Source organism: Vigna unguiculata, chromosome 5 (assembly GCF_004118075.2).
Source record: "Vigna unguiculata cultivar IT97K-499-35 chromosome 5, ASM411807v1, whole genome shotgun sequence".
Lineage (NCBI taxonomy): Eukaryota > Viridiplantae > Streptophyta > Magnoliopsida > Fabales > Fabaceae > Vigna > Vigna unguiculata.
This window is the reverse complement of record NC_040283.1, coordinates 36,470,829-36,486,685: the sequence shown is the minus strand read 5'-3', so window position 1 is coordinate 36,486,685 and position 15,857 is coordinate 36,470,829. Positions and strand designations below refer to the sequence as shown.

At 32.1% G+C, this 15,857-nt stretch overlaps 1 protein-coding gene across 1 annotated transcript; it reads right to left on the bottom strand.

Annotated features, from left to right (window-relative positions):
• Positions 1-9,025: 9,025 nt before the first annotated feature.
• Positions 9,026-13,533, bottom strand: LOC114186011 (glutamate receptor 2.8-like). The gene is made up of 5 exons (XM_028074004.1): positions 13,275-13,533; positions 10,588-11,831; positions 10,184-10,493; positions 9,690-10,087; positions 9,026-9,581 (listed from the first exon to the last, which is right to left on the bottom strand). Exons 1-5 carry the CDS (start codon positions 13,528-13,530, stop codon positions 9,192-9,194), a joined length of 2,598 nt encoding a protein of 865 aa, XP_027929805.1. The 5' UTR covers positions 13,531-13,533; the 3' UTR covers positions 9,026-9,191.
• Positions 13,534-15,857: the final 2,324 nt, after the last annotated feature.

The window sequence follows — 15,857 nt, the reverse complement described above, 5'->3', positions numbered from 1 at the left end:
TGAAAACAACTACAACTCAGTCAAAGGGCTAGTTACAATCACAATAAACATTCTCTTTAATGTGATGTATACACATAATATTTGGTTAATTAAGTAAAATATTGCATTATTATTATTATTATTATTATTATTATTATTATTATTATGCTAATTTAACATATAAACGGTAAGTTGTTATATTTATTGACATTATTAGATATTCTTTTGATATTATCAATTTTTTTCACATAAATCATATGGCTTAGAAACCTTACAAATACACAGTATTTAACTAAGAAATACACATTCTCATTTTCATACTCACATACACTCTCATATAGATCCCAAACTCCCTTATTGACTTGAGAGTCAAAGAGTCTTCTGCAGGTGGATCTTCCCCTCTAGACAATGAGGGATTCAATTCCAACAATCAGAAACATTCAAGCCACCACTTGGATCTTGTCACCCATCTAAAGGTCCATATGTCGTATCTCGATAAGAGCAAAAAATATTTTATAAATATTGAATTTGTTCTTATATGTATTTATTTTTCATAAACATGTATTAAAGTTCCATCTTAAATTAGTTTGTCTTTAGGTTTGAAACTAATTTGAATATAAATGAAAAAGTGAGACTCATTCAAATAAAAGTTCAATTCCTCCAAAAAAGAATATTAAACCAACATGAATTAGAAAATTAAATCAAATTGGATCGGAAAACAACTCTTTTGTAAACAAAAATGAACTTCTAAAGCAATTGATTGAATTTACATCAAGTTGCTTCTCCTTAAATCATTAAGGTATTTAGTAAGAAAGCTGTTCTATTACAAAAATTTATATATTCTAATTGAATTTCTATGAATTGATTTTGTCAACTAAAGTGACTTGTTTGTTATTTTACATTGTTATGGTTTATGTGTCTTAAATAAAGCAAGTGACTTAATTAATTATTAAGTGTCTTATAAATTTATGTATTTTTAATTTAATCTTTATTAAGTTAGGCATCTCAAGAGGTTTCTCTCTTATAATCAAGGATATTTTCCTTTAACATATTTGGATGTGTCAATTTTTGTGGGGGCTATTAAGGCACGATTTCTTCAACCTTTAGTTGAAAAGATTCGTAATAAGCTTGTTTCACCAGTGCACAAAAGGGTTTCAGCCGTGGTTATTTTGTCCATTTGGCTTCGGATTAAAAATGAGGTATATCCAGTTGAGGTACAAAGGGTGACCTTTTTGCCTTGGTTTATAACTAAGGCTTATTCAACCCTTACAACCTCAGTTGCCTCTAGAACCGAGACAGAAAATTGAGACTTACGTTTATAAAATTAAATTACAAGCTTTAGCAATTTTATAGTTTTGTTGCACCTCACGTTTCCAGAAATTGCAGCACATAATGAAGGAAATTTCATCCACAAAGAAATTGAATCAACAATTGAATAAGCCAACAAATTAATTACGCCTAAACAAAAATGCACCATAAGTCACTTCATCTTAACCAACCAACCAAATGAAGAAATTCCATACTTACTTCAGCTGATACTTATGAATCTTGCTTCCCCTATTTTGTTCCAAATGAATCATTTGTGCAACTTTACGGTATGAAAGACCAAGCAGCTTAAATCATCACTTTAACTATCTTCACCACTTTCACAGTTGTTCATGCAGAACCCTCCAAAATCAAACAAAAACCACTTTTGGTAAATAATTGGGCAAAAACACCCAAAAAATGGACTTAAATGGCAAAACAAAAACTCAAAAAATATCAAGCAATGTGCAAAAGAACGTGGTGGCCTAATAATTGTTATTGTCATCGCGAAACGGTGGTCGAAGGGGCAACGACTGTAGGAGATGCAACTGTTGGATACAATAGAGAATAAAGCATATCTGCTACGTTTAACTTAGGAGTTTGCTTATGGAAAAATGACTTGGACAGAACTCATGCGTATTCGATTCTAAGTATCATAAGTATATGTTCTTTAAATCATCGTCAACTTGGTATGGTATTAAGGATGCAAATGATGCTCTTCTTGAAAATACTTTTTGGACCCTAGGTAAGGGTGATTATATTAATCTTTGAAATTATTGTTGGTGTTCTGACATTTTCATATCTAAATTGGATAGAATTCCTTATTTTGATAGAGTAAGTTTATATTTTATTGTTAGTTTGGCTTAGACATGTACTCATTGGAACTTTCCTTCTTTTGCTGCCAGTTTATGTGATTTTTTTTCTTCAATGGTTAATGAGGATGTGGATGTGCCTAATTGGATTTTGGTCGATACTAGTTTGCTTTCTCAAAAAGTTGCCAAAAGGTTTTACTCTTCTGGTAGGAAATGTGTGAATTGAGGAAACTTGATTTGGTTGGATGAGGTGTCACTAGGTAAAACTTTGGTTCTTTAGAAGTTGTTGTATAGTCGTTTACCTATTGATTTGGAGGTTAAAGAAAAGGAGTGATTTCATGCTCTGGTGTTCTTTGTGTGGTAATAATGTTGAATCTTTCTCTCATTTGTTCTTTCATTGTTTTATTATTATACGGTTGTGAACATGGTTGAAGGAAACTTTTTCAGAATTTGTAGTTTTCTTTTTTGGATTTGGTTGTTCAGTTTATGAAGTCTTTTTATAGTCCTTTTCACGAAGTGATTAAAGTAACTGCCATTACTGTAGTCATTTGGATGATTTGGAGGATGGAAAATCATAGTAGATTTCAGAATCCAATTGTGTTTTCTTATGCTATTTTTTCAAATTAAGAAGTTAGTGCGTATGGTGGGAAATAAATCTAAGAAACATATGAGTGATACTATCTTTGATTTTTTGGTGTTGAAATATTTCAATATTCAAACTAGGGAATGTATGGTGAATAGTGATGGTGTAGCTAGGGGTTATCCTTGTTTTTTTTTCATGTGCTAGTATTTTTAGAGAAAGCCTAGGTGAATATGTAGGTAGTTTTTAAGCTTTTTTATTGGTACAAACTTCTATTTATGCCAAGGACCATGGGCTAGTATTTTCAGAATATTATTTTTTTTATCCAAATTGATGAGAGAGATTAATTAAAAAGTATAAATATTTTAGACATTTAACTAAAAATAACTAAAATATAAATGACTTAAAATTTAACTAATTCGATTTTTATTTTCCATGTAGAGATATGATTTGGCAAAAGATAGTTAAGATTCTAAAACTTTAATTTTATTGTTAACCAAGTTCGTGGTATTTCTATTAATACATCAGTTAACGGCAATGTCTCATCTAAAAATATAAAATTTTGAACTCAAGTTTACGATAAACTTATATATATATATATATATATATATATATATATATATATATATATATATTAAATGAATATATGTAAACAATGACAATACAAAGTAAACAATTATACATCATTCCAATTGACAATAAAATAAATTCAATTAAAAAATATAAAATTTTAAATATCAAAAAAAGTTATAAGAAAAATTTAATTAAAAATACTCATATTTATTAATTGTTAAAAAATTAATTAAACTTTCCTTTTTAGCTTATTTCTCCCAAGACAGCATAGTTTTAATTTACTAATATTTACAAACAATCATTGACTTTAAACTCCTCCACGGCAAAATAAACAAATTAATTACTTTGACTAATTTGTTTAGAAATAAGTACCAAAAGGATGGGAAATTTCTATACGCAAGAGGACTCTTATGAATATATTTTCAAGTTTCAATCAAGACTTTCCATGAAATGGAATCTGTGAGAAAAACAAAAGTTAATATAGAACCTAGAAATTGTATAGAAGAATTTATCTTACATAGCCAAATATATTTTGCAAAAATTTCAACTTTAAGCACTCAACAACATGGTTTACATCGGGATGATTAGGTACTCATGTTCCATGTACTAGTCCTCTTCAAGCCGAATGGGGTTATGCCTGCGTAAGGCACTCTAACGCTCAAATTAGTCAAATGCGTTAGATGACAATAAATGCAATAATTAATGAACATAATTAATGTACCTTATATACTGTGCTATTTATACTATATTTATGGACGTTTTACCTGGGTGGGTATGATCCATGTGAAAAATTACCTTGATTAATCTTTGGTTAATTAGTATGCTTAATCATTCCTTACTCACGATCTTAAGTAAGTCAACTTAGTCAGCGTTTTCTATATTTCAGTCCTGGTTGATCGATTTGTTGTTGGCCAAGTCACCACTGTGCATATTCAGCTAAGTACATCTAGGCATAGGTGGTCGAGATTTCCTCGGACATATATGGTACACTAGCCCCCAAACTCAATTTGTCTATATGTGAGTCTTTAGGTTGTCGCTATGGTGTTGGTATCTAGTGTCGTCATGTGCAAAGAAAAAATTGTATTGCTTTGGTCTTATCCTATAAGTATAGTAGCCCCTGTCCTCGAGGAGCGTGTTGAGGAAGAGGTTGTAGTTATTAGGTGTCAAGCTTGATTAGATGTTAGAGGTGAAACATTGTCAGGTTGCACAAGAAACGAAGCAACATTGAGAAGGTAGAGGGTTGCAAGCTTTGGCCGTTAGATATGAAAAGATCTAAAAATTAAGATGGAGTTGGAATACGAAAGGTTGCTAGCGTTTTGCAATAAATAAAGGGCTCATTTGTGTTAGATGAACACCTTGGTTTTTAAAACCTCCTTTGCTGCCAATATCTTTAAGGAAAGTTTTCAATAATTTAGCACCAACTAGTAATAGGTATATCTCATAGTGGTTCCAATATGGGTTTTGGTGAAGGGACGAGTAGTGAAAGTAGTCGGGTTTCGTCATCCTCTAATGCATCATTAGCAGGCACTTGAGGGGTAGTCCGAGAGGTAATCATAGAGAACTAGGAAGATCCTCCTAAGGAGGTTGCTAAGAACAACTTACCTTTGAGGGGGAGGGGGATACGATTGGGTATATCCCTTAGTCAAAAATACTTTTTTAAGTTTAGGTGGTCGTCCATCCTGAACTCATGGCTGAATAATATATGTTTGAGAATGAGAAGGTAGAGGGTGTCTAGTAATGTCAATAAGGATGTCTTTGAAGGATGATTGATGGATATTGATGATGTAGCAGCTACCAAGGTAAATAGTAATGTCAACGTTGGAGTCGAGGTCGATAGTGGATTTGATGAAAGCGCTAGGGTGATTTCTTTTGCTGCAACCGACCCCAACCATGCTGATAAAGAGATGATAAACCCTAATGATGATGCTTACAAGAGTTGTTGTTATTGTTTGTTATTTGCCAATTTTTTGTTTAATAGGCCAAAACTTGTATTCACTCATCTATTGTCGAAATTGTGCCTTTTCACAGGTTGTTTCTTTTTGTTGCACTTTATAAGATAAAGTTTTCCAAACTTTGCGAGTGTCGAGGTCGACATGTATTGGGTCGAGTATAATTGTCTTTCAATATAATGATAACTATAACGAATTATGAAAATAATCTTAGGTATAATAGACTTGAAATTTCAAAGTTATTGATGGGAAATTTGTTAGTTATTTCTATCCATCTAAGGCCAATAAGGTAGGCGGTGAATGACTTTGCAAGGCGTTCAACCAAAACTGACAAGTTAGTCAGCATGGAACTAATTAGATGAATTCAACCAGGATCGACATGGTAGTCGGCAAGGAACTAGTTAGATGAGTTCGAGTAGGACCGACATAGTGGTCGACAAGGAACTAATATGTTTAACCAGGACCGGCATGGTAGCCGACAGGGAACTAATAGAAGATTTCAATTAGGACCTACATGGTAGCCAGTAGGGAACTAATTAGATGAGTTTGACCAAGACCAACATGGTAGCTACCAGGGAACTAATAGATGAGTTCAACTACCAACATTGTAGTCAACATGGAACTAATAAATGAGCTCAACCAAGACCAACATGGTAGCCGACAAGGAACTAATAAATTATTTCAACCAAGACCGACATGGTAGTTGACAAGGAACTAATTAGATGAGTTTGACAAGGATTGGCATGGTAGTTGACAGGGAACTAAGGGATGAGCTCCACCAAAATTGGAATGGTAGACAAGGAACTAATTAGATGAGTTCGACCAAGATGGGTATGGTAGCTGACATGGAACTAATAGATGGTTGTAAAATTCTCCAAGTTAAGAAGGTATAACATAGCTTTGCACATAGATAAATCTCTCATTTTATTGATCAAATGCCTCAATAAAACCTTCTCGGTCAAAAAACCCTCCATAGGGAAAAAAGATCGAGTAAGGAAAGAGTAGATTGTAGGTTACAAGTATCCACCTATTACAAACATCTAGTTGAAATAAAATTTTAAATGAGTTACATTCCAAGTATCAGGTATAAGTTATCTTGACAAATATTCTAGGTTGTAAGTGCCATTGACGACATCTTCAACTACTCGAAATGGTATTTCGTAGTAGGCAGATAATTTGTTGTACTTTTTTGTCGTTCTATCCTTGGTAGCCGCTTCAAGGATTCCAGCTCTCTCTCGCTTTTCAACAATTAAGTCTAAGTTGGTTTAAGACAATCATCATTGTGCTCCTCTCGTCGAGGAGATGGTTCTCCAATTTCCACTTGCATCATGGCATCGATGTTGTATATTAGGCTGAAAGGTGTTTCTTTGGTTGAGGAATGGGGAGTGCACTTGTATGCCTACAAAACCTCTAGTAAATCTTTTGGCCACCTGCCTTTGGCCGAGTCTAGTCTCTTCTTCAGCTTTACTAGTACAACTTTGTTCATGGCCTCAACTTTCCCATTTGATTAGGGATGTTCCACTAAGCTTGTGATATGCTTAATGTCGATGTTGGCATAGAACTCGACTAGGCTTTTATCTATAATATGCCTTCCATTGTTAGTGATGATAGTATTGACAGACTGTGTTCTTTCATACAAACTTCTATATGCTAGGTAGTAATCATCGCCAAAGGCTCTACTTTGATCCATTTAGTTAACTAATCAATGTCGAAATAGAATATTCCTTTTAAGTTATTATCCCATGTTTTTCTACTTCTTTTTTCTTTTATTGTAATAAAATTTTCATATTTTGACAATGATATCTAGCTTGAATTTATTTGGAAGTCTTTCCTATTGGACCAGTGTAATGTTAAAAAAAAAAAAACTACACATGAAATATGATCTCATGTTTAACAACTTCCTAAAAATCTAAAGCTAATATGAGATATGAGAGTTTCATATTTATCTTAATTTTTCATAAGTTAGAGTCATAATAGTTTAAACTTATGCAGCAAGCATTCTTGGACTGATAATGAAATTCCCAAACAAATTAGTCAACGTTTTTAGGGGTGCTAAACATAATAAAAAATTTAGTTTATTTACATAAAATTCTGTTTATTGATACAAGAACTATATACAGGGATATTTGATTTTTTTTTTCAACAGTAGGCAAAGCTGCCTATTTTATTACGAAAGTAGGTAAATCGTGTAGCCCCACACGTTTTTTGTGTGAAGAAATCGTGTGGGAGACACATGTTTTTGGACCTGAAGTCATGTGGGGAGAAGACGTTTTTGCTTTATAGTCGATTACTGATGTGTATTTTGTGATTCTAGGATTCTGTAATCGATTACTCCTATTGAAGAAAATCTCAGTTATTGTAATCGATTACCAAATAAGTGTAATTGATTATAGAAACCCAAAACCACAAAATACACATCAGTAATCGATTACAACCCATCGTAATCGATAACAAAACAAAAACGTCTTCAGGTCCAAAAATGTCTGCCCCTCACACGATTTCTTCATTACACCATTTCTTCATACAAAAACATGTCAGGATGGCACAATTTACCTACTTTTGTAATTTGTTTAAAAGCTGTCTATTTTCGTAAGAAAAGAGACATATTTGCAATGGCCCCCCTAAGATTTTTGAAATTTTTTAATATTATATACATTTTAAAAATTTTGATTTTTTTTAAGTTTTTTAAAATTATAAGTAATATATTTTATAAATAGATAAAAATTAAATTGTTTATCTTTTTATTTCTTTTATAAAATATAACCAATTAATGTTAATAGATAATAAAATACAAAATTAAATATATAAAGAATAAAAATATTTAGGTTTAATTAATTTTTGGGTTAGTATTTTCATCTAAAAATGTCAAGTTAGTTATTAAGTTTTTTTTAGTCTTAATTTGATTCCGACCTTTGAAAAATTGATACAATTTGGTTATTCTCGTTAAATTTATTAAAGTGGATCAACAATTTTCATCAAGATTGATAGTGAGATTATGTTAATTACACTAACAAAACAAACTATTTTTATTTACATATTTAATTTTAATGAAAAAATATTGATTTATTTCAAGAAATTTAATAAAAATAACCAAATTGCATCAGTTTTTCAAAATTCATAACCAAATTGAAACTAAACAAAATTGAAGGGCCAACTTAACATTTTTGAACTAAAACAATAACTAAAAGAATAATTAAACCAAATATTTATTAAGGTATTTTTTATGTCCTTTCTTGTTGTCTTCTTAATTTTACAAAAATTGTACTCATCTCTCACTGTCATATTTTTTTTTTAAGAAAAAAGGTAATTATTTTTTCTCTCATTTCTCTTTTTTATTTTTTGAAGAAAGGAAAAGTAATTATCTTTTATCTTACTTGATAATGAAATATTAATTTAATAGTTAACATTGTTTCTTTTATCTCATGAGCCTTTAGTATATTCATTTTTTATGAATATAGAAGAAAAATAATGTATTATGTGTTTTTTCATAACCGATTTTTAATTGTTACTTAACTATATTATATTTTTCCTTTAATATTTACACTTCTCAAATTTTTTAGTAATGTATGATAAATTATTTTTAATATTATTTTAAAAAATTGGTATATTGATGAAGAATAAAAGAATAAATTCATTATTCAAAAGTGATAAAAGTAAAATTATTCGTGAAAATGGAAACAAGATAAATTATATTTTTCACAATATTATACTAAAGATCAAATTATTCGGTTAGAGAAACCAATTCTTAAAATATTATACTAATAATCCAACAATTTAATGATTAAAGAATTATATTATTTTGGTTCTTCCAAAATTTGTGAGTAAGATCCGCCGCTGCATATTTGCCTACTGTGGACAGAAAACCAGGATATTTACGATAACACTTTTTCTTTACATCTTAGTATTAAGTTATAACTTTTGCTGGGTCATTTTATGTTACTGTCTACAACAACTATTTCCACTCCTCAACCAAGTACACCCTTTTACAGATGTTTAAACTTGAGTTGGTGTAGCATGTGTGGTTGAAGAGGTCGTAGGGCTTTCTGCAACATCACTTACTTTTCTTGACATTCTTCTCTTTGCATGATTACATTGTTGAATGATCATTGTGGTTAGTTTCCAGATTGTTTTCTCTTCACTGTTTGCATAATTAATACGGAAAATGTAAACCAAGAGAGAAAATGTTGATGTGCCTGCTGTGAATATGAAGAGGACCCAGAAGCTGTTCGGGCTAAGACTTGCAGTTTTTCCATTTACACCTGTGTCTTCACATTCCTCTAATGCAAGCATTTTGTTCTCTAATTCACGTACCTTCCCGGTTTCTACTAAATCTAGAAGTGCTTTGTTTACATCAGGAATAAATGGAGACCCCCTTGGAAATGCCTAACACAAGTCAACACAGAAAGAGTATATTTTAGAAGAATATATTAGAAAGTAGATTGTGAGCACGGGCATAAATATAAGCTATGAGAGTATTGTTGCATCACATACAAATGCAAATCCTCCAATTTTGTACGAAGGCCCGGCTTGAATAAACTCTCTACAGTACTTGGCTAGGAAAATTTTGGCTGCAGGAACTTCAAGAAAGGCAGCTCCTATTTCTTTTCTTCTGAGAGCTTCAGCATACTCTTCAAGTTCACCATAGTTCCTCATGTTTTCAGGGTGAAAATGTAACACTTCATTCACATAGTGTTTCAGAAAGGATCCTGAACCGTATCCAACCCTGATGTTGCTATTCCGTAGCTGATCAATATTATCTATAGTTGGTTCAAGCCGTTCAGCAGTTAGCATGCTGGCAAGGTTAGCTGTGTAAGTCTGTGTTATGATAAGTGCCACAAACAACCACACCACCATAACCATCTTTGATAAATTGCTATGTAACTTGTCTCCTGTGTTCAGTCAAATGAACCAAATTACAATTATCTAAGTATTCAACAACGAGATAAATGATGGCATGAAAGAACATAAAATCTTAAACTAATTACCATCTAACTTGATTAGAGGGGTCAATGCCAACCAAGCCATGGTCCCAGTTTGATTCAGCATGGAACCTGTAATTTCAGGACTGTGGCGTCTTTCCAACATCCACAGAATAAAGCCATTGTAGATAACCATGGCCAGTATCAGAACCCACATAGTCTTTGTAAAAGGTTTCATAAACAACCAAGCTCTATGATCCACTTGTGATTTAAGGGGCACTACCATCACCACTCCCGGATCAGTGTATGGCTGAGTGAATTCTGCATACTGATATCGATATGAAATTATGGTCACATCAATTACTGCATCGAAATTCTGTTTTCATGCATACACAAATGAAGATGTGGGAACAAATGTCAGTAACTATATATGAAATCCAAATACAGATAGTATAGTTAAAAAGTCTTACCTTCAAATAAACTTGCTTCACCAAATTATCATATGTGTCATTGAATGGATAGAATTTGTAGGGCAAGTGATAGGGCAGCAACTCCATAGTTGCTCTAAAAAGATCAATGGTGAATCCCTGGAAAGTGGTGGTATTTTCTGTTTGGTCTTGAATTACATTTATGAATTGTTTCAATGTTGCCAAAACGGGGACCCCAATTCTTAGTGGTTTATCCAATGCTTTAATCCATCCTCTTGGAGTTCCCCAAGGTCTTCCTGGCCATAAAACTTGTCCAAGTTCCTTCATTGAAGAATTGAAAGCAGCATTTTGGCCTATAATATTTGAGAAACCTAGTCCATTTGTCCAGAACCCAATTTCCTTACAATCTTTCCCCATCACATTGATGATCTGAAAAGTATCTGAAGGATCTAACTTTTGGTCACTGAAATGAATTTTTCCACTTAAGCCAGTAAAATTATTAAGCAGAATCTTATCCAGTAACGTTTGATCCTTTTTGTTGTTTGTTTGGATCATGGATAGAGCAAGAGTCCATGCAGCATCATAAGCACGTGCTGCAAATATCCCAGGCTCATTGTTAAGCTCATGAGGATTCTCTGAGCTAAACCTTTTTCTAAATTTAGGGTAGAAGTCCTCATATTGAAGCCCTATTTCTGGGAAGTAGCTCTTTATTCCAACTATCCCTTGCATTGAGGATATAATGGAAGAGTTCAAGGAATGGACAAGACTTGTAAGAGGATCAGTAACGATCCACACATAACCTTTCTCCATCATTCCCAATTCCTTTGCAGTTTTAAACAGGTTTATGGCCAAAGGAAGTGACAAATTAACAACAAAAACTCTGCAATGACCATCCCTAAGATTCTCTAGTTCTTGAGACAGTGCAGATGAGCTTAACGGAGGGATGGCCAAAACATGGCTTATATGAACACCTGCTACATTAAGATCTCTATAGAGATGAGAGAACATTCTTGTGGATGAAGAATCGGTATCATCGTATATTATGTTAACGTTGTACCATTCAAAGGAATGTAAAATAGCTGCTACTGCTTTCATCTGCTTAAATTGATTAGGTGAGATTTGCACAAGGTAGGGCCACTTCAAAGTTGACCAGTTTGGAGTTGCATCAGCTAGAGATAGAACAGGGGTCATGTTTTGGCTACAAATATCAGCCACTAAGGTTGTCTCTTTCCATGTTTCAGGTCCTATTATTGCTTCCACTTTCTGTGTATCAATCAGATCTCTAGCTGCATAAGAAAGGGCGGGAATTGTTGGACACAGCTTAGAAAGATCTTGATAATTGTTTCAATAAACTTTCTCATAAACACTTTAAAACAAGAATGAAAATATAACATGAAATGAATTAGAACTAATTTTTGAAGAAGTGAATGTTTTTTAGAGAAGCTAAATGAATTAAGCTAACTTTTAGAGAAGCTAAATTAAAACAATTTCTCCCATAAAGTAAATCAGTTTATGTATAGAATACAACTATATTATATACCTTTCATCTCTTAATTTTCTATAAATATTTATGAAAAACAAAATCAACCAGATGACGCAATACTAGAAAATCCTACTACAATCTCATTTCTGACACCAATTTTCGGTTTGAAGCCAAAACATGAGTGTTTCATGGAAAACAAAAAGGTTGGATAAATCAAAGATCACTTTATCGGAGAAGAGAAAGGGAGGAAAGAAGTGAAAAAATTTCATAACAGTTCTGATGAAAATTAAGCTTCTGCTTACACATGAAAAGATGCAGAAATTGTTTTAATCTGATACTCAAACTCTTATTCTGCTTTTATCAATATTTAAATGATGATAATATACAACTAATTATTCTAAACCAAATTGTGTAAATGTCTGCATAGGACTGATGTATAAAGACTGGTTTGGAAATTTTGTCAGCCATTAAAAACCATTTTGGCTTTTAGAGGAAGACCGACTACAGTGTGCCCAGGCCGGCTATATATATATATAACGACAACAAGTCTTAATTGTACATACAAATATATACTTTATTGATTTTTATATATTAAATTTGAATCTCAACTCTATGTGATATTATTTTTATAAAGAATATACCTAACCTTTTACTTTTAAAGTGAAGATTTTATTAATCCTTAACTAGCTGTTACTAAAAAAACCGGAATATTTTTGGATTGTGAAAGTTTAGGGAGTAAAATTTCCAAATATATAAAATTTTGAAATTGGTTATATAATAAAAAATGAGCCGATGATTTATACAATTTATTTTTTTAACTTATTCATTTTCAAAAAATTTGTCTTCTTAGTTTAATTTTGCATGACACAATGAAAATATTATTCTCGACAACGAGGATATTTCTTATTTATTCCATTCTTCTTTGACGGCCTAATAAGATGCTTCTTTTAATTTACATTTCAACTTTTATCTATCTATTCAAAGTACGAAAAACTTTTATCTATTTATGAAATTTTTTTATTTGTCCGTTCTTTAAACACAAATTAACTTAAAACTCATTCTTATAATCTTTCAAATTTAATTGTCTATGATTTTGAATTATTAATAACATTTTTGCATTTCAGTTCAATCATTCATAATGTACAATTAAGCTAATAATTTATTATGATAGAGGGGTTTATAATAGTTTTTTATGAAGTTGAATAGAATATGAAAGAATGAAAGAGTAGTGGGAAATAAGAAAGACCTGCTAGAGCAGCCTGAAGAGGATCAGCATGTGAGTCCCTTATCTGTAAACCAAAACTTTGATTGCTATAATGATAGAAATCTTCCATTGCCATCTTAACAGCTACTATCTCCTCTTTACCATTACGAGAGTTGTTGTCTGCAATAACTCCTATGGTACCCTTCATCTCCACATGCATGCCATCATCAACAGTTGTTTTTCCTAATGCAGTGCTCATCAAACAAAGAAGAGGAACAAGCACATGCAAGCTACCCATAATACCAAACAACATCACTCTTGTTATGCATAATTCAGCCATATATTCCTTTATATGTAGCCACAAAAAACTTGTCAAGTCAATTCATTGAGTCAAATTCCATTCTTCTAGACTGAAAGAAGTTTAGTGGGAAAGAGTGACAACTTACCTTCACCTTTAAGATACTTGTCTAATTATATAGTAATAGTTGTTGATGTCAATAGTCACTCAAAACCTTTTAAAAAACTAAGGAATGATTAAAAAAATGACATCTTGATGTTAGTGATTATTCAAATTAAAGTTTTTACGAGCTGTATAAATATGTATTTTTTTTAATCATTAAACAAATATTAATCCTTGATGATATTCGGTTATAGAAGAGAGAAGGATATGCCGGGATTTTAAATGTGAATTTGAGTTTTGTATTGACTATGAAATGATGGGTCTAGGGAGAATTCAAGGGAGAATTCATTGAAGAGACACAATAATAGTGAGACCTGAGTCCAACGTACATAAATGATTAATATCACTTTAAACTCAAAACTTTAAGACAATGTGTTTATGGGTCTACATCCTTATATGATGTTCAAATTTTTCATTGGTGTTGTGTCGTCTCCCCAATCAACCCTCTCTCTAAAGACCCATCAGTGGTATAAGAGGTGATGGTTAGTCTTAGTGATCGGCTCATATATACAAGTAAAATTTGGTTCCTGTATCGAAAATCTTTATGACGAAGGGTTCAGGTAAGTGTTTCCCATTAAGATGAATGATAGTACGAAAGGGGTACTTGTGATTGAGAATGTTTTTGCTTGAGGGGGAGTGTACTAATGTGGAATGGGCTAAAGATTGTTAGAAATCCAAGTGTGAGTCTAAGTTCCATATTGCATAAAAATAAGAAAGCTGAGCAGTATAAAATGATGAAGAAACAAGACACATTTGTATATGTCTTGTATGTCTTAGTTGGTGGATTTTAAACTAGTTGAAATGATTTAATAACATGAGGGACCACCTTACAACAATGTTGAGTATTTTGAGAAAGAAAGTTTATGCCACTTTTTTTAATTAGAGTTTTGGATGAGGTAAGTAAAGCTACTAGAGGTTGTGACATCAACCCATGATATTACAGTTGACCCCTAAAAAGTGGAATTGTGTTACAATGGGAGAAATCCAAGAAAGCATTTGATATGATCCTATTCAATAAAAACTAGGATCAAATTTCTAAATTTAGTTCCTCCCGTAACATAAATGAAAAAAATAAGAGAAAAACGTAGAAATAAGACAAAGATGAAGATGCCACAATCTAGCAAAATGATGAGTCAATGAAGATTTGCCACAAAGATCTCAATCTTTGGTAAGAACCAATGTTCTATGACAAGAACCAAGTGAATCACCTCTTAATGAATTCAAAATTTATATAATGATTATCAAAAGTCTTTACATTTGCTATTGATGCATGTATATATAGATCACAAGTGTTTAGGTAACTCTAAAAACCCAAAAGAAAGCTTAAATACATTCGGCGCAAAAATAACTCGAAAAGGTAGTCTACAAAGACAAACTCTTTGCCCAGTGAGCACAAACTCGTTGATGAGCTCACCTAGTGAAGTTTACAATTTGTTAAAAATTAAAAGAACAAATAACGAATATTTTAAAATGCTGAAAGTTATTGTATAAGTGTGCTCTAAGTCATGATCTTCATGTCTTTTTCATTCCAAGTTTCATGGGGCATCATGAGCTTTTAAGAGATCTGTTCTTCAAACTTTTGGTCCTTAACCTTGTCATAGGTCTCTAGATCCAATACAAGAAGAACTTAAGGAGGATTCATTGTAATTCAAAGGACCTTTGGTAAGATGAGAATGAACTAACCTTGTGTGTAGTAGGGTGAAACCCATTGTCAAAGAACAATGACCACCACAAGTGCAAAACTTGCCAAAGTCCGATATCAATGCATATGTCTAGATAATTGAGTCTTTTTTAGTCTTTAATTGTGATATGTGTAACTCTATTAATGCTTTGTGTGTTATGTTAATGTTAGTTCTATTATATGGAAACTTTTTTGCATATTAGCTTACCTTTTTACTGTGTTGTTATGTTTTGTGTTTGTTTTCTTCTTTTGCAATGATCACCTTAATTAGTGTGAGTGGATGAGGAAACAAGATTGGATCCAGTCTAGGGTGAGGAAGATGCAATATCTTTTTGTTTAGAGCCTTATGTAAATAGATCCTTTTGCAAAATTTTGCGATGTTCATAGTATCCTTTAGTTTAGGATATGTATCGAACTTTCACTATATCTTTTGTGGGATGACTATAATAGAGTAGCTATATGTTGGGTTTACCTTGCTTGATAT

Coding starts and splice junctions, on each gene's coding strand:
- LOC114186011 (XM_028074004.1), bottom strand. CDS start 13,530: ATGGGTAGCTTGCATGTGCTTGTTCCTCTTCTTTGTTTGATGAGCACT. Junction 10,088..10,183: donor CCCTCTAATCAAGTTAGATG/GTAATTAGTTTA, acceptor GACTGAACACAG/GAGACAAGTTACATAGCAAT. Junction 9,582..9,689: donor AAATTGGAGGATTTGCATTT/GTATGTGATGCA, acceptor GACTTGTGTTAG/GCATTTCCAAGGGGGTCTCC.